The 17,826-nt window shown below is 44.1% G+C and overlaps 1 protein-coding gene across 14 annotated transcripts in view; it reads left to right on the top strand.

The window, feature by feature from the left end:
- Positions 1-17,826, top strand: part of Zir (Zizimin-related) — a 326,985-nt gene that overhangs the window by 161,233 nt on the left and 147,926 nt on the right. For 9 of the 14 annotated variants that reach the window (XR_011039375.1, XR_011039374.1, XR_011039373.1 and 6 more), the window contains 3 exons: positions 222-276; positions 1,310-1,432; positions 13,253-13,430. Coding sequence is in view for 4 of the 14 variants with exons in the window: in XM_068345896.1 (XP_068201997.1) it covers positions 222-276; positions 1,310-1,432; positions 13,253-13,430 (356 nt within the window). In the remaining 10 variants the exon portion in view is untranslated. Of the gene's footprint in view, positions 1-221; positions 277-1,305; positions 1,433-13,252; positions 13,431-17,826 lie in introns of all 14 variants that reach the window. The other 5 variants (XR_011039379.1, XR_011039378.1, XR_011039376.1 and 2 more) reach the window with 1 other exon arrangement.

Here is a 17,826-nt window from a genome sequence, read left to right as displayed (position 1 = left end):
GCTCTGGATGTATGTTGTTTTCCTTTTGGACAATGTTTATAGAAACCATTTCCTTACAGAGAGGTAAAAAGATATTACCCTAAATTTTTTTGGCGATGCATGTTTGAATTTTTTTTTCTATTTCCATCAATGATTTTATTTTGTCTTGAAACCTCTAACTGTAAGGAATTTGTAGTTTGGGTAGATATGAAGAATCTTATATGAGATTTAATTTTTTCCAGTTGCCCCCAATTTACCGGAAATTGTTACTCTTTGGAAGGAAATAGAAAAACGTAGGTGTTACAAAGATGTCTTCCTATGAAATTTGCATTAATGCTTTCAAAGGATAATGTGTGAATTTCATAGTTTTAGCCTGAGCTATGAGCATGATTGCTTTTTTTTATTTTCCTTCTTTACTCTATTCTTTGTTTTGATTAATGTGTTTTGAGGTTTCATGAATGCCAAATAACAGTTGAGATTTGTTGCTGCAAAACTGCATTTTTGATAGTTTTTTCCTCCTGTGGGAAATTTATATATTTTTTAAAAGTCCTTATTATTCATGAGTTAAGCCATTTGCAGTTGTGACTCTGTATGGCTTTATCCGGGGAAGCAGCATTAGTTCATGTATCCTCTTAGAATCACATTTGCATTTTTATGGTCTGCAGATGACAGATCTAGGTGGTGTATCAAGTGGCTTTAAATGCTGTAAATAATACACTGTCTGATTATTGCATATTAATTAGTTTTAAGATTACTGACTCTGGTTACAGTAGTAGCTGTTTTTTATTATTTTTATCCTAGGTATATTGTGTACTGATAGTTGAGTATTGTTGATCACATGTAAAATTTGTTGCATAGGTGCTCCTTGGGCTTTATTTTTGCATCTCTGGAATGCGTCCCTCGTGAAAAGAGGAAATGACTATATTTCTGTAAATGATTGAATTATCTTATTTAACTCTTTCCTGCTTGATGATGAAATGCTCATTATCATAGAATTGCCTTGCCACCACCAGTTTCTTTGCCGTCCTTTCCATAAGTGAGGATGAAATTCAAGGTCAAAATATCTCTTCCAACTTAAAACCCTTGCTGTTTTTAAACTCTCTTTAGATTTAAAAAAATCATATCGATGAATATTTCATTATATGGTAGGAAAATGTTAAAGTTTGCACAGGAAACCCGGTAGTAAAAGGGTTCGTTAACTAGTGTTTCACAAATGTAGGTGAAATGTGGAAAAGCTCAGGCACTCTTGTAATCACCACTTGTAGACTGGTTGGATGTAGATTTTGGTAAAGTAACATTTCAAAAGACCTTTTATCTATTTTGCAGGTAGCAACTATGAAAACCTGTTGAGCTTACAGCGATCTCATGGAAGGAAGATCTGCCATGAAGAAGTAGCACTTCAATGGGTTGTCTCTAGTGGTATTGGACGGGAGAAAGCACTTGCAAATTCTTGGTAGGTAATGAAAAAACTTACGGTATGCAATAATATCCTGTTCACACAATAGGTTGGACATTGCACTGATTAGTCTGTCATAATCTTTACAGATTTTTATTCCTACATTTATACAAACCTACTTTAATAGTAGTATCTTTCAGCATAACTGGAACTCATCTGTTGAAATTTATAACAAGGTGTCGGTAGTTACTGGTGGGTGGCGGGGAATCCCCATCTCCCCACCGACACACTGAGTAGCCACAGACATAATCACAGCAGCATCAATTTGTTTTTTCAATTTTTTCTTTCAGATAATTATAGGCAGTTCATTGTGTATAAGTGATATTAACAAAGAAGAAAGGTTTTGCAGTTTCCCTGATAACTGTAGCTGATTGACAGTTGTCATTGTAATTTGCAGTTATATATTTTCTTGTTCTTGTTTGACAGCATTCCTGTTGCTGTTTATTCCCTCGTGAGGGGGAAGGAGTGTCTGGTGCTGCCGAGTTGAAGGGGAGAGCACCACCCTTCTTTTTAGTTGGCATCCAACTGTCCAGAAGGTGCTAAAGAAGTATCTCCTGGTGGTGTTGTCTTTCTACAGAGTTCCTAGGATGTCTCTCTTCGAAGTGTCATTGTCCTCGGCTGGAAAGCCAAACAACTTCATCTCTATATTCACTGCCTTTATAACGTTCTTGTGCATGCCCAACCTTCTACCCACTTACTTGTGATGTCAAGAGGACAAGGAAAAGTTCAACTTTGAAACTAGGATAACAAGAAGTCAGGAACCTGGCTTCTTGCCATTAACCACTGAAGTACAGTATCTCATTACTATACTAGTGCGTGTATTAATTGTAAGAAAAAAATAGGAATCTTTTTTATATGAATTTTATGGGTAAAAGTCAGTAAACCAAATATCTGTAGAGGCATCAATACAGTAAAATTCTGCTATTTACCCTTTTAGAGTTAACCCATGATAAGCTAGTGGCAGATCTTGCAAGCAAACGGTGTACTCTGCCATTCAAAACATGATGCAACTGATCAGCTTTGGCCAAAGCTTTATCAGATACATTGCTCTAAGTCTAAGGTAATCATACGGCATGACATATCATCCACGTAGGAAGTACAAGGTTGTTTTAGAGCTCTTACTTCACTGAGTGGAGGGATATTAAGATCCAGGCTACCAACCTGGTCTTTTGCCTTGCAACCCAGTAGCTTAAAACAGTGGCTAGGATTGCAAGTATGCGAGGGTTTTGGAGCTGAAGGTTCTAAAAGGATCTCGAATCTGTAGTGTGTTGTGCACCATCCGAACCCATGGTGAATGGAACACTAGAATCACTAGAACCTACTTGAGAAGTCAGGTTAGGGTGTCAAATAACATGTTAGTTCAGGATAACTGCCTTTATTTGCAGACTCACTGTACTTCTGAGATTTAACAAAAGAAGCTGAAGTAGTTATGAGCTATTGAGGCTAAACACTATTAAAACTTGATTTGTTAAATGTTGTGTGGAGTTCGGTGTTGGTGTGTCATTATCCCCGCTATGGTTAACTATCCTAATCTCTGAATTTCCCCCAAACTAAAAGAATTTTTTCTTATGCAATTTCAACTTTGATTTGGTCAGCAGCCATAGAATCACACTTGTCCATAAGAGTCCTTCTCACTCTTCACAACAGTTATTTAAATCACAATACTGTAAGGTCTCCGACACGAAACCCTAAGAGAATACGGTATGTTTGCGTAGAAATGATTCCCTAGAACAATTTACGTTACTAAAAGATCCAGAAGAGAAAATCTTTAAACTTGCTATAAAACTTAAATTTGGACAATCTGTCGTTATGGGTTGCTGACAATCTAAAGTCAACACAGAAATTGAAAGACAAGGATCTCTGGCTTGAATAAGCCATCAATGTAGCTGTTAACCAGTAGATTGTCTCTTTATTTTACTTGAAATGTATGTCTCTTGAAAGGAAAGAAAACATGAAATTTTTTATTTTTAGGGATTAATGTGAATAAAACCGTCTTGCCCTTTTATTCACGTGCCAAAATATATAAAGACATATAAATTAAATGAAAGGTATTTTCAATACAGCATGGGGTAGACTTAAAATCATAAAATAAAATTGATGACTTGGGAAAGGGAAATTACCGTTGCCAACGGAGATTGTTTTGTCACATAATAACGTGGCAGTGTAATACATGCAATATCAGTTTAAGTAATTCACTTTGAATAGTTTTTCAGCTAACTAAAGTTAATTGGTCAATTGAGTAGTGAATGGATTAGACTCTACCTGACATATTGTTAAGAATCAATTATGAAGTACAGCTTAAATTAGTTTTTAAGTTCAATAGAGGCAAGGGGATTAGCACTAAGTTTCAAAGGAATGACACGGTCGCAATGGCACGTCTCTACAGAACTCTGTCCGACTACGTTTCTAGCTAACTAATTGTTGTTATAGTGTAAGTTGGCTTTATATTCACCTCTCAAGCGGGGATAAGGAGCACTTTTTCCCACGAGCCACAGGTGGCTGGATGCGGAGTCAGCACAATCCATGGCGGCGAGGTGCCAGCCTATATGTCCCTCCCACTCCTGCGGATGGTATATAGAGGGGGAAGGACATAACATGATTCAATACGATTTCTAGGCTGGTTAGAGCACTTCCCGTGGGGTCATAGAGCATTACCCTTTGATCTTAACGTTCTTCCAGAATGAAGCAATATAAACATCTGGAAAGGTTCAGAGAAATAAGTTTTACAGTAGAAGATAGAAGACATTTTGAAAAGCTTTAATCCTAGATTTTTAACATTCAGGAATGGAGTATTGTGGACAAAATGCATTAAGATTAAGAATTTAAGGGAGATGTGGTGCTTGGAAGCGGGGACCAAGACTCAGATCTCACACATTGAGATATTTGGGGCATGATAAGAATGGATTAGGAACAGCTGATGTTGAAATGACAGGACAAAAACTTTTAGAAAATCCTCGGAAATCATATAAAAATTGTATCGATTAAGACCTGAATGTTGAAATGTAGAGCTTTCATGAGAATTGATGGTGATAATATTAAGAATAACAAATTTATATTTGTTCCAACACGAATACTTACCTCGAACTACTTTCTTAGGAGTTACCTGTAATCTCCTCTCTACCGACCAGAGTTTTGTGTAGTATACCCTAAAACCCGTTTTCTATGGAGGGCTATCTCGGGCATAAGAGAACGTGCCCCGAGGGTAGCTTTTGCGCTAGGTCGAGGTCCGCCTGGGTCGTGAGCGTCAGTAAGTTCTCTGGTCGCGACGTGTCACCACGTCGCTCTCGTCTCTCTCGACCCTTTGTGTGCGCCGCGTGTGTCCCACGTGTTTACCGCGTGGTAACTTGTGCTTATCCTTTGTGTTCCTGTGTGTTTACTACCCTTCCTTGTCCTTCCCAAGTGTATTCCTTTGATTCCCTGCGTTCCTGTGTCTTGTGTTTGTGCATTATGGAGCAGATCCGCCGTTGTCCTGGGCCTAGAGCCGGAAAATCGTGTGGAGCGTTCCTCTCCAAACCTGAAGTGGACCCTCACTCCCTTTGCTCTTCCTGTAGGGGCAAAGTTTGTTCGTCTTCGGATACGTGCCTCGAGTGTGTTGGTTGGAGTGATATTCAGTGGGTGCGTTACGGCACGAAGAAAAATAAATCGTCGAAGCGTTCACCCAGGAAAGCTAGTGTTTCTTCGCCGCTACCGTCGCCCAGTGAACGGTCCGACGGGGCTTCTGTCTCTCCTTCCCCTACCCAGAGTAGGGGACGAGGTAAGTCCATCGTGGGGCAAGAACCGAGCGTTCTTCCCCAGGAGTCTGGTGAATGTGAAGTGGGGGGTTGCGGGGCCTTCTCGGGCTAGTGAGGAGCCTGGTAGTGCTGTGTCAGGGAGCTCTGGAGACTCGGCCCTTGTGCTTGGGGGGCACGTTTCCTCCGATGACCCCTTGTGGTGTAGCAATGTTGTTTCTGTGTCTTCGCCCCCTTCGTGGGCCTGTGTTTCAGGTTCTTCGGCAGGCGGCGACAACCAGGGTAAGTTAGGTTCCGTAGGGAGTGATGCCTTCGGATGGAAGCTTCCTAAGACACCAGGTAGGTCCCCTATGCGGATGAAAGAGGGCCTGGATTCCTGGTTCCCTAGTGTTGGGCGCCAACCCTCGTTTCCAACCCCTCTCACGGAAGTTCCTGAAGCCTTCCTGCAACCCTCTACCTCGGGTACACAACGAGTCGCGAAGTCCCCCGTGGGCCCCGCTCCCGCCCGCCGTACGGTAGGTACAGTGACGTCGGGCTCTTCGGAGGAGTCTTTCTCGTCGGGAGAAGAAGCCAGGGGGAAACATCGGCGTCGGAGGGAGCGGTCCAGGAGTAGGCGTTCCCGCTCAAGATCACGTTCCAGGTACAGCAGGAGGCGCTCCCGTTCTCCACGGAGGAAACACAGGAGGAGTAGGTCACCCGATGGCGATTGGGTTTTCGTACCCCGTAAGTCGGAGATACAGTGTTCCCCGGACCGGCGGTCCAGGGATTTCTCGCCAAGGAGACCATCCTCCAAGCATGGTTATGACCCTCGCAGGGAGAAACGCGAGAAGGCCTCTGCAGGCAGGCGTAAGACCGCGAAGCCTCCGGTTCACCCCGCCCACCGGGGGGAACCGCGCTTCCTTACGGGCAGCCTGGCCGAACCAGCCCAGCTGGTGCGGCCCTCGGGTCAGAAGGAACGGTTCCCGCTGTCGGGTCAGCCCACGGGATCCGCGTCCTCGTCCCCCAGGGAACATGATCGGACACTAGTCCTCGCCGGTTCGGCGATGCCTGTCTTAACCCCCGCCCCTGGTGCGGAGACCTCCGCCGGGGAGGACCAGTACCACTGCAGGGGAGTGCCTGTTGTGCCAGGACCAAGACGCCCTGTGGGAGTGCCCGATGACCCGGCTCCCCGGGCTCAAGCCGAGGCTTCGGCCGACGGTAGAGAGGGTTCCCCGACGGAGGATTCGGCCTATAGAAGAGTAATTGGCCTAATCAGGAGGCATCACAAGATCGAGGAACCGGCGGCTACCGACGAGGACTATGGAGGTCCAGCCTTATCCGGTTGATGCAGGCTCCTGCCCAGCCAAAAACCTCCCTGGCTCTGCCTGTAGCCCGGGATCTCGTCCTGGGACAGGAGCACGTGGATAGAGTGGTGGCAGGTAATGCCGTAGCCCCCAAGACTCAGAGCTCTTCTAAGTTGCTCCAGGGGCTCAAAACGCAGAGCAAGGTCTATGTACCAGAAGGACGACGGCCGGGAGCCTGCAAAGTAAAACCTTCCCTCGACATTCTGGGGCAGGGCGCCTCGGAGGACAGAGCCTCTTCAGCCCCAGTGTGATTTTCTCCATCGGAGGCTGCGATGATGGAGGAAATGTCTAGGGACCTAGTACACGTCTCCTCTTGGCTAGACTGGTGGGCTTCCACATTATTAGGGGTGCAAGCTACGTTTGACCCTACAGACCCAGAACAGCAAAGCCTCCTGAGGGAGCTTATCACCTCCGGGGGCAAGACTCTTAAGTTCCTGACTTACCAGTCCCTCGCCCTGACAGAGAATTGGGTGCTTCGCAAGAGAGACACCATCCTGGCGAAGGTGTCCCGGAAGGTCCCAGACAGAGAGGCGAGGGCCATGAGGAGCCTTCCTTTGTGGGGTGATTCCTTGTTCCCCTTAAAGGACTTGGAAGCAATCATGGAGAAAGTGTCTAAAAGGAAAGAATTAAACACGTCCAGTCCTACGCCGGTAAGGAGACCGCCCCACAAGAGGTCAGTCTCAGACAGTGCCGCAACGTCTCAGGCCTCTCCTACCATGACGAAGAGAGAAGCTCCTTCTTCCTCCTGGGCCTCAGCACCTCAGCCCCCCCGTAGAGGAGCCCCGGCAGCTTCAGCCTCCTTTAGGACAGGTTATTCTGCCTCCAGGAGAGGCCGTTCAGGCCGCTCCTCCAGGAGGAGATAGAGTGGGAGGCCCCCTATCCCTGCCCAAGCCTCAGGTTGGGGGATGCCTCAGACTATATTGGCAAGCATGGAAAGCTCACGGAGCAGAGCCCTGGACAGTGTCCGTACTGAAGGAGGGCTACAGGTTACCGTTCTTACCAGAACCTTCCCCCCTCTAATTCCGGCCATCCGGTCGGAGTGGCTGGTACCCAAGGATCCGTTGAAGAGGGCCGCCCTTCAAGAGGAGGTGTCCTCCATGTTAGAGAAGGGTGCCATGGAGGAGATCCTACACCCAGGTCCAGGTTTCTACAGTCGTCTGTTCCTGGTGGAAAAAGCGACAGGGGGGTGGAGGCCGGTTATAGATCTGTCGGCTCTCAACAAATTCATAAGGAAGACAGACTTCAAAATGGACACTCCGAAGTCAGTCCTGCTGTCCTTGAGGGAGAAAGATTACATGATGACCATAGACCTCAAGGACGCTTACTTCCAAATTCCGGTCCACCCCTCGAGTTGGAAGTTTCTCCGGGTGAAATGGGGTACCCAGATCCTGCAATTCAAGACCCTTTGCTTCAGATTGTCAACAGGGCCCCAGGTATTCACGAGAGTCTTCACGATAGTCTCAATGTGGGCTCACGAACGAGGCATTCGCCTCATCCGGTACCTGGACGACTGGTTGCTTCTTTCCTCCTCGAAGGACCTCTTGAAGGAGCAAGGGATGAAACTTCTCCAGTTTTGCAAGGATCTGGGTATCGTGATCAACCCGGAAAAATCGAACCTATCCCCCTCCACCAGAATGACCTATTTGGGGATGACACTAGATACCCTTCTGGGAAAAGCATTTCCTTCAGAAGACAGAATAAGCAATCTGATGGAGATCCTTCGTCCGTTCCTGTCGGGGCAACCCAGGAGAGCGAAGGACTGGCAAAGACTAATAGGGCATCTGGTGTCGTTGGAGAAACTGGTTCCCCAGGGGAGAATCAGACTCAGAGCCGTCCAATGGAACCTGAAGAACCTCTGGTGCCAACTGGACTCGCAACAAGAACTAATCCCAGTCCTGCCGAACACAATGCCCTCCCTGGAATGGTGGCATTGCCGATCGAACTCGCTCAAGGGGATGCCTTTCGCGAACGACCCTCCCGAGTTACTTCTGTTCACAGATGCCTCCAACCAGGGATGGGGAGCCCATCTCCTCGACGAGACAGCGAGAGGAACCTGGATGGACGGGGAAAAGAACCTACACATCAATGTCCTAGAGTTGAAGGCAGTCCAGAAAGCTTGCCTACACTTCGTAGATCTACTAATGGGAAACACTGTGGCGTTGATGTGCGACAACGCCACAGTGGTAGCGTACATAAAGAAACAAGGAGGTTTGAAATCAAGGGAATTGTGCCATCTCGCCCTAGAGATACTGGATTGGGCAGAACGAACCAGGTTGCGTTATTAGTAAGGTTCATCCCCGGGAAAAAGAACGTGCTGGCCGACGGTCTCAGCAGGATGGGTCAAATAGTAGGGACAGAATGGTCCCTCCTTCCAGAAGTAGCCAAGCTCATCATCCAACGTTGGGGTTCCCCGGTGATGGACCTCTTTGCAACCAAACTGAACGCGCAACTTCCCGTGTATTGTTCTGTCCCAGACCCGAAGGCGCCCTTGGAGGATGCCTTTCAGCACAGGTGGGACAACCTAGATGTGTACGCTTTTCCCCCCTTCACGTTGATAAGGCAAGTACTCAACAGAGTAAGGACTGCCCGGAACTTAAGGATGACTTTGGTAGCGCCCTGGTGGCCGGAGAGAGAGTGGTTCGCAGACCTAAAAGACCTGGCGAGTCAACCTCCGTGGCCACTCCCCGACAGGTCAGATCTTCTACAACAATCGCATTTTCTCAGATTTCACGACAACCCACAGTCTCTACGTCTTCACGCCTGGAGACTATCGAGCGACTTCTGAAGAAGGAGGGGTATTCATCAGCTACTGCTAAAAGGATGTCGCTATACCTGAGAAGGTCGTCGGCAGCGGTTTACCAAGCTAAGTGGGCCTCCTTCACGAAGTGGTGCACTTCGAGGCACATTAAACCCCTCAAAGCCTCGGTCCCAGACATAGCGGACGGACTTTCTGGTATATCTCAGGGATAAAATAGGAATGTCAATCCCAGCTATAAAAGGAGTGTGGGCCGCCTTGGGTCAAGTCTTCCTCCTGAAGGGCATCGACCTGGGTTCCTCTAGGCACATCTCGATGCTTGTCAGAAGCTTCGAGCAGTCCTGCCCCCCACAAGCAGTTAGGGTGCCTCAGTGGGACTTAGCTAGGGTCCTGAAGATTTTAAGTGGCCCCCCCTTCGAACCAATGAAAGATATCGTAGACAGGGATCTCACTCTCAAGACAGTCTTTTTGCTAGCCTTGGCTTCCGCTAAAAGAGTAGGGGAGATCCATGGGCTGTCTTATGACGTCTCTCATTCGAGGGGGTGGAAGAGAATATCTTTCAAGTTCGTTCCTTCTTTTGTGGCGAAGATCCAGAACCCAGCTGTCTGGGATCCAAAATTTGAAGGTTTCTTTCTGCCAGCTATCCCTAGGACGGGGAATGCTGAGGATTTGAAATTATGCCCGGTCCGTGCCATTAGAAAATACCTTGAAAGGACGGCTCATCTCCGGCCAGGCATCAAGAGCCTTTTCGTCTCCACAGATGTTACTAAGAATCAGGTATCGAAGAATACCATTTCCTTCTGGTTGAGACAAGTTATTGCCAGGGCCTACAGGGAAGAAGCTCTGGCCTTACCAGGCGTCCCCAAACCCCATGACATCAGGGGTCTGAGTACGTCCTTAGCCTTTGAGAAAAACATGGCAGTGGGTCTGATCCTTCGGGCAGGAACCTGGTCTAACCAGTCAACCTTTACTGCCCATTACCTCAAGGACTACTCGAGGAAGTCCTTAGACGGGTTCTCCATTGGAACAGTCATCTCCGCGCTCCAAGTGATTTAACGGTAAAAGCCCCAGGCTCAATCGTGGATAGCAAACCGGGAGACACAGGTTCGTTCCCTTTCACCCTATTCCCCGTTTTTCCCTATCCTTATCGGAGATAACCCTCTTGTAACCATTGGATAACACGTTCTCCGCAACTACGTTATTGGATTATTCAACATCAGAAGAAGTTCTTCAAAGGGTGAGTACTTAGACACTAACGTGAGCTCTTTGTGTAGTTACCCTATCATCCGTTTTCCTAGTATGTTTTGTTTATACCTCGGCCTCTTGGCTTCCGCTTACTGGGTCTGAAGGTCAGAAAGGCACTCCCACCTCCTAAAGTGTAAGTCTCCTAAGAAAGTAGTTCGAGGTAAGTATTCGTGTTGGAACAAATCAAAAATTTTAAGTAATTTTTATTTTTCCTAACATACTTACCGAGAACTACTTTCGGGTAATGGCCCTCCCTTCCTTCCCCGAGTGCCTCTCTGCCCTTGCGAGTATTGTGCAACATCCGAATAACTTACTGACGCTCACGACCCAAGCGGACCCCGACCTAGCGCAAAAGCTACCCTCGGGCACGTTCTCTTACGCCCGAGATAGCCCTCCATAGAAAACGGGTTTTAGGGTACCCTACACAAAATTCTGGTTGGTAGAGAGGAGATTACAGGTAACTCCTAAGAAAGTAGTTCTCGGTAAGTATGTTAGGAAAAATAAAAATTACTTAAAATTTTTGATATTCATTGAGGTATCTGTGGATCTCCGGATCTCCTGATCACAGACTCGTGTGACTTTAAAAGGCTAAAGGTTTTAGTTTCTATTTCATTTGAAGAGATGCTTATCAAAACATCAGCAGGGCAAAGCCACCCCAGGCACCACATTAGTAGTGATCTTTCCAGTAAACGGCCTAAACTTGTGGGCCGAGGTTGGGTTTGATCTGCTGTCTATGTGAGTGTAAGGCTGGAACATTACCACTGCACTCTACTTACTAGAAGGCCAGTGATGAATGTTATGAATTAGAACAAGTAACCAAAAACTGAATTATGTATTATCTCTTTCACCTTTTGAAATATAATGTCGAATAACACAATGCAAATATGGTATATTAAGATTATAATCTGAAATCATGACATTGGGAAAAATACGCTTTTATTACTTTAAATGTTGTAAGATATTTTTAATCTTATGTTACACTAGAAATTAGAAAAAAAGAAACATCTTAAAGTGAAATATATGAAATAATAAGGATGGCATTTTTCTTAAATCTTCTGAATAAAGAAAATTAATATATTTTATAGGGCCTTTTGCATGATGAGGGGACCAATTGAAAATATGATGTTTAAAGAAGGTGAAAACTGGAAAATCTTGCAACTTTGTCGAGAAAGAAAATTAATTTGTCAAATGAAAATAACATTTTTTTTTATGATGAACAGATTAGGAAATATTGGTAATTATTAGAACATGATTAAGTAAAAAATGGTGACAAGTGTGAGAAAACAGCAAGTGATTAATAAAATTTTATAATGCAGTAATACACCAGCATACCAGTGCTCCAACATATGAGCATTTCAAGATACTATCCAGCTTCCAATCAAAATTTTGCATTGAGATACAATCACAATACAGGTATTGAGATATAAGCATGCTTACAGACACTAGATGGCCGAGCGCTTGAGATTGCTCTAAGCCCGCATCGTCATTTCATGTGATAGTCAACTTCTGTACTCATCTCCCGAGCATATCACATGTTGTGTTTGTGTTATTATTGTGATTTTCACTGTATTTGTGAATATTTTTTGTAATAAGTGATAGGTTCTAAGAAAGCCAGTGTTAAGGTTGCTTGTGAGAAGAAAAAATGCATGATGTCGATGGAGGTGAAGTATGAATTTATCGAGAAACAGGAGTGAGTTGGCTTGCCATTATGAGCCGAGTTTCATCAACGATAAAAAAAGTAAAAAAAGTAGAAAAGAATAAAAACTTGTAAAGAAATTGAGCTAAATTCAATTAAGTTAATTTTAAGTTTGTTACGCTATAAATAAGGAACTGTATGAATACGGTACATTCCTCCTCCTCCTCCTCCTCCTCCTCCTCCTCCTCCTCCTCCTCCTCCTCTGCACACATTACCATTAAGCACTATAGTCCGTCTTGAAGGTAAGAATTCCTAATAAAACCACATTTTAGTCCATATCACATTAATCATTTATTTCATCATTGTGTGTTTGTGTACAATATAACAATGAAAGACATGTTTTTTCCATTGTTATTATTATTGATTTAGGTTCATTTAGAGAACTGGAATGGATAAAATTTTTTTCAGGTTTTTTTTGGGGGAAAAATTGAATTATGATACGAGCAAATTGACTTAAGAGCTCGGGACGAACAAATTATATTTGTATCTCAAGGTATTACTGTATGTACATTGAAGATGAAATAACGCTGAATGGAAAAACTTGGAATAAAAATTTGCAGAGCATAAAAAAGACTTGTTAATATAAATAACAGAAGTAATATGTGATTTATTACTATTGGTAACATAAGCAGAGCTTATAAGCCCAAGTGGTACAATAGGAAAAGTAGTCCTTTATGGAAAAAAATGGAGAAAAGAATAAACTACATAGAGAGATAACAAAAAGGATATAAATTTCAAGACGTATCATTGCCTAGTTGGAAAATGTTGGTACCAGATCAACATAGCTGTAATTGTGGTGCCATAGATTTGAGTTTGAAAATTGATTTGTATCAGGACTTTTATAGTTTAACAAAATTCTCGCTATTGTGTCTTCTTTCTAGAGTAAATCTCAGGAAATACTGTTCTGTATTGTTAGTACTAATGACTTACTGAGTAATACATTTAAATAATTTCCTAATCTTAATCCTTTATTAGTAGCAGAAAGGATTTTGAACTGTTGTCTTTATTATAAAAAGCGAGTAAAGTATATTTAATCAAATCTTTTTACAGGTTTTTCTTTGAATTGATGATAAAGTCAATGATGGAACACCTTGCCAGAACAGGGCGCCAAGATACTCTCCGCAAAATGAGGTTTTCCCACCAGTTTTGTGATGATGTCGAGACTTTGACCTCAACCATCACAAATGACATAATTTCCTATCATAACAAAGATGGAGTTGATTTTAAGGTTGGTAAAATAAGTATATTGTCTTTTTTGTTTATGGTGAGGAGCGTGAAGTGTTTAGCCCAGCTCGTTCTGCCCATAGTTGTTAAAGAAGATATGACTAATGGCTGTGCAAGAGCTAAAATCAAATCAGTAATGCGGGGATGGTCTAACCGTAGTTTAGTGTTAGTCCATTTGGAATGCAAACTGTACATATATATTACAATAATTCTGGATTTTAGGAAAGAATGATTTATTATTTAATGAGTATGTGATTTGGATTTATGATAGCAGGAGATGCACATGATTTTCAAGTTTATGGTTCTTGAGCAATATGATTGTCTTTTGACAGGGATTTTTCAATATTAATCTTACCCGATAATCATGTAGCTGTCAACTCCGTTGCCCGACAGAATTCTACGGAAGGGATACGCCAGCGATCGCTATACAAGAGGGGGGTGTACTCACAAGCGCCACCTGTGGCCAGGTACTGCAGTACTTCTTGTTGACACCACCTCAATTTTTCCTCTGTCGTGCCTCCGGCTAGACCTACATGGATACGCTGTTGATTCTGGAGTTTTTTGCTCACGATTTGGTGATGTATTTGCTCTAGAGTTTAGCTTTCGCTATTCAGGAAGTTTTATCATTAGCTTAGCTAGCTTTTGGAATTAATTTGATTAATTATGGTGACGAAGAGAGTATGAACTCTCTTTCACTTTTAAATGGCCGACCCTTCCCTTAGACGGAAGTGTTGGTGTCTAAGAGAGTATAGACTCTCTTTCTTAATTTTGCTTAACAAAAGTTATAGATTTATTTTATATCTCTCCGCCTTTTATAGGCCTCTTCGATTAACTTCCTTTTATTATAAACTTATTAAAATTAATTTTTATATTTGTTTATATTCGACCTTTCCTAATAGTAGGCGGTCTTTTCTTGGTACCGAAGTTAATTAACATTGAGCCCGTCATTTCGGTTTTTCCTGTTAACATATTATGCTATTTTAATGTTTTTGAAAGAATTTCTTTGATAGTCTCGTACTGTTTTCAAAGTTGAACTAACGTTTTGTTTTGTCTCTGCAGTTGTTGACGTTCAGAACGTTCAACTTGCGCTCTATCGTTACGATAGAGAGAGAATTTTCACGGTGTCACGTTGCAGTAAGAGTAACCGTTTCTAGCGTTTTTTTCATTCTTTCTTAGCTTAATGGTTTTAATTCTAATAAAGGAACTTTTTATTTGGGAAATATTTCAGTTTTTTTCCTTTAACAATAATATGTTTTAACGATATATATGATTGGGCTCTTCTCTCAGGTTCTAAGTCAAGAGAGAGAGAGAGAGAGAGAGATAGAGACGGAGGGAGAGAGAGCTGGATAAACGTTTCGTTCAAGCGAGTAACGTTGTTATCGTTTTTGCTCTTCTCCCTAGTCTCTTTAGGGGAAGAAGATAAACGTTTCTAGAGTTTTATTCTTGTTCTCAAGCTTTATGCGGTGAGAGATTTTAAACGTAGTTTATTTGATCTAGTGTTTAGTCTCTTTCCAGCCACTGAATTATTTATCTTTCATTAGATTTTTCTGTTACATTGTAATTCTGTTTTCGCAATTACTAACTTTTAAGGAAGGATAGAATTGCGTGTTTCAGGTACAAACCACTTAAAGTTTCGAGTTCAGTGAAATAAGTGCAAACAGAAAATCAAAAGTGATAAGTGATTAGCGCAAAGTGTGTCAGTGTTGTGCGTGAGGGTACTTCTGTGCGTGCCAGTCGTCCTCCCAGTCCGGGACCTCTTGCAAGCTCCCAAGCCCAGGGGAGAAGCAATGTCGAAGGGCAAAAGGGTTCGGCAGGCCTTGATCGGCGCACAGAAGTATCCTCGGTGGTTGCGGGCGTGTCTTACAGAGACCGTCACTCCCACCCGCAGACGATTGAGCCCTTATTTTGCTCGTCTGCAGAAGAAATTTCGGGGAGAAAACGCTGGACTCAGGTCTCAAGACCTCTTAAACGTAAAGTCCAGACCTCTAGAGTTCAACAACCCGGATGCAGGGTTAGCTCTGACTCTCCGCAGTCATCAGGTGACTGCACACCTCCTAAGAGAGGTAAGGCGATGCCTCAACAGACCTCATCTTCTGTTAAGGCTGATCCCAAGATGACTTTGCTGCAGTCCATGCAGTCGCAGCTTGCGGTCTTAATGCGTGAGTTTCAGGCTGAGAAGGTTACACCTCCTCCTGCGAACGCTCCGCCTCACCGCAGTCCAGTCTGCCAGGCGTACGAAGTTGAGGTTCCTCAAGCTACCTTACCGCGTTCGGAGTTGCCAGTTACCAGCGTTGTGCAGCACCCTCAACCTTCCTTAAGGCAACCTCAACAATGGGAGCAGGAGTCTTATGCCTTGAGGCAAGATTTTCTTGCAGTTAAACCTTTTGAGGTACGACAACCTCTACCATCCTTGAGGCAGCCACCTCAGCTCTCGCAGCTGCTACCTCAACTTTCCTCAAGGCGAGAGCCTCAACTCTTGAGGCTAGCTCCTCAGGAACCTCAACTCGTGAGACAGGAACTGCGTTCTGCGCAGCCGCTACCTCAACTCTCGCAGCTCACACCTCAAGAACCTCAACTCGTGAGTCAAGAGCCTCTCTCTGCGCAGCCACCTCAACCCTTGAGGCAAGCGCAACTCTTGAGGCAGGAACCTCATGCTATGAGTCAGCCACCTCAACGCATGCATCTGCCACTTTCTCCTCAACTTGAGCCTCTTCCCATTCAACTTTGAAATAACAAATGACAATAATAACACCTCATTACTTTCATAACTTGCATTTGTAATCATATACATGTATGCCTACACAAACATTATGATAATGGAGGTTATTCGTATTACTTATTTAAAAAAATATATATATGTATTCCTTGCAATATATTTTTAACAAAATCGCAAAATATGGCAAAAATATCTTCAAAACAAAAATGAATCATGAGTTATGAATGTAATGTAAATATTATGTTGATATTAAAACCCCATACAAGCATGCATGAAGTAATGCAGTGTTGCCAACAGGGCGAGTTTCCCTTTCCTGAGGTGAAGTAGATTATAGTACGTATATTTAGTGCAGCTTAATTCTACGATTATCATGCCGGCTATCAAATTCATCAACAAAACAGTCTAAATCAATTCCCTCGGCACGTGCACTTTCAATGGACAGTAATGCGATATTACTCAATCTAGCACTGGTCATGGAATTTCTGAGAAATGTTACACGCCATGCAACATGCTCTGCTTACCTTACAGCATGCTCTACATACAGCATGCTCTGCATACAGCATGCTCTGCATACCTTACCGCATGCTTCTCAGTCACACATCTTTGGTTGTTGCCAACTCACTAGACTGTCAAGCAGTTTCATAACGTTGCCTTCTAGTCTGCTGCTTTTGCACCAGTGAAACCCTCACTGAGAGAACTTAGCTTTTCTCGGATATGGTCCCTGTAGATGAGAAAGTGCTTTTCTCCCTCCTTCTGATATTCCCTTGAGGACTCTGTCATTTGGAGAGGAGCCTTTAGCTGCGTAGCCTCCTATGGACTTTTATTTAAGCATAACATGCTTCCAGGGAAGGTAATGGTTCCACTTCAGTCGCTAACCCCGTCTGTTACCACACCTGCTCCCATAGACCTTGAGCTGTGTTGCAAGACATGCAGTCCAAGCTTAGTCCTTGTTAGAGGATTTTTTGTTTACGGAGTCAGTGTGTCACTGGGAAGACGTTCAACAACCAGCAGAAGTGACTTGTTGTGACGCAGTGCGGCAACCTCAGCAACCCGATAAGGAGTTGTCTGTACGACCCAGACAGTCTAGACAGCTTCGGGTTGTCACTGTACTTCCTCGCTTCCCCATGGTTGACAGTTCACAGACTGTGCAGCAGTACCATGATCTTGTGTCCGGCTCCGTCAGACGACTGGCTTTTAAGAGCTCCCACAAGTCGTCGCTGTCTGGAGATTCTCAGATGGACTATGGATCTGACCAAGGAACTGGGCCTCCTGGTCAATTTTGAGGAGTCTCAGCTCGTCCCATCCCAGACCATTGTCTACCTGGGTATGGATCTTCAGAGTCGAGCTTTTCGGGCTTTTCCGTCGGCCCCAAGGATCTTCCAAGCCCTAGAATGCATCCAGAGCATGCTGAGAAGGAACCGATGCTCAGTCAGGTAGTGGATGAGTCTAACAGGGACACTTTCATCGCTGGCCCTGTTCATCGTGTTAGGGAGACTCCACCTCCCCCCCCTTCAGTATCATCTAGCTGCTCACTGGATAAAGGACATGACGCTAGAGACGGTCTCAGTTCCTGTTTCCGAAGAGAGGAGGTCTTCTCTTGCGTGGTGTAAGAACAGCTTTCTTCTCAAGGAAGTCTACCTTTGGCTGTTCAGAAACCCGACCGCCGTCTCCTCTCGGACGCATC

This window comes from Palaemon carinicauda, chromosome 22 (assembly GCF_036898095.1).
Source record: "Palaemon carinicauda isolate YSFRI2023 chromosome 22, ASM3689809v2, whole genome shotgun sequence".
NCBI lineage: Eukaryota > Metazoa > Arthropoda > Malacostraca > Decapoda > Palaemonidae > Palaemon > Palaemon carinicauda.
Note: the sequence above shows the minus strand (reverse complement) of the source record. Positions and strands in the feature narration are given on the sequence as shown.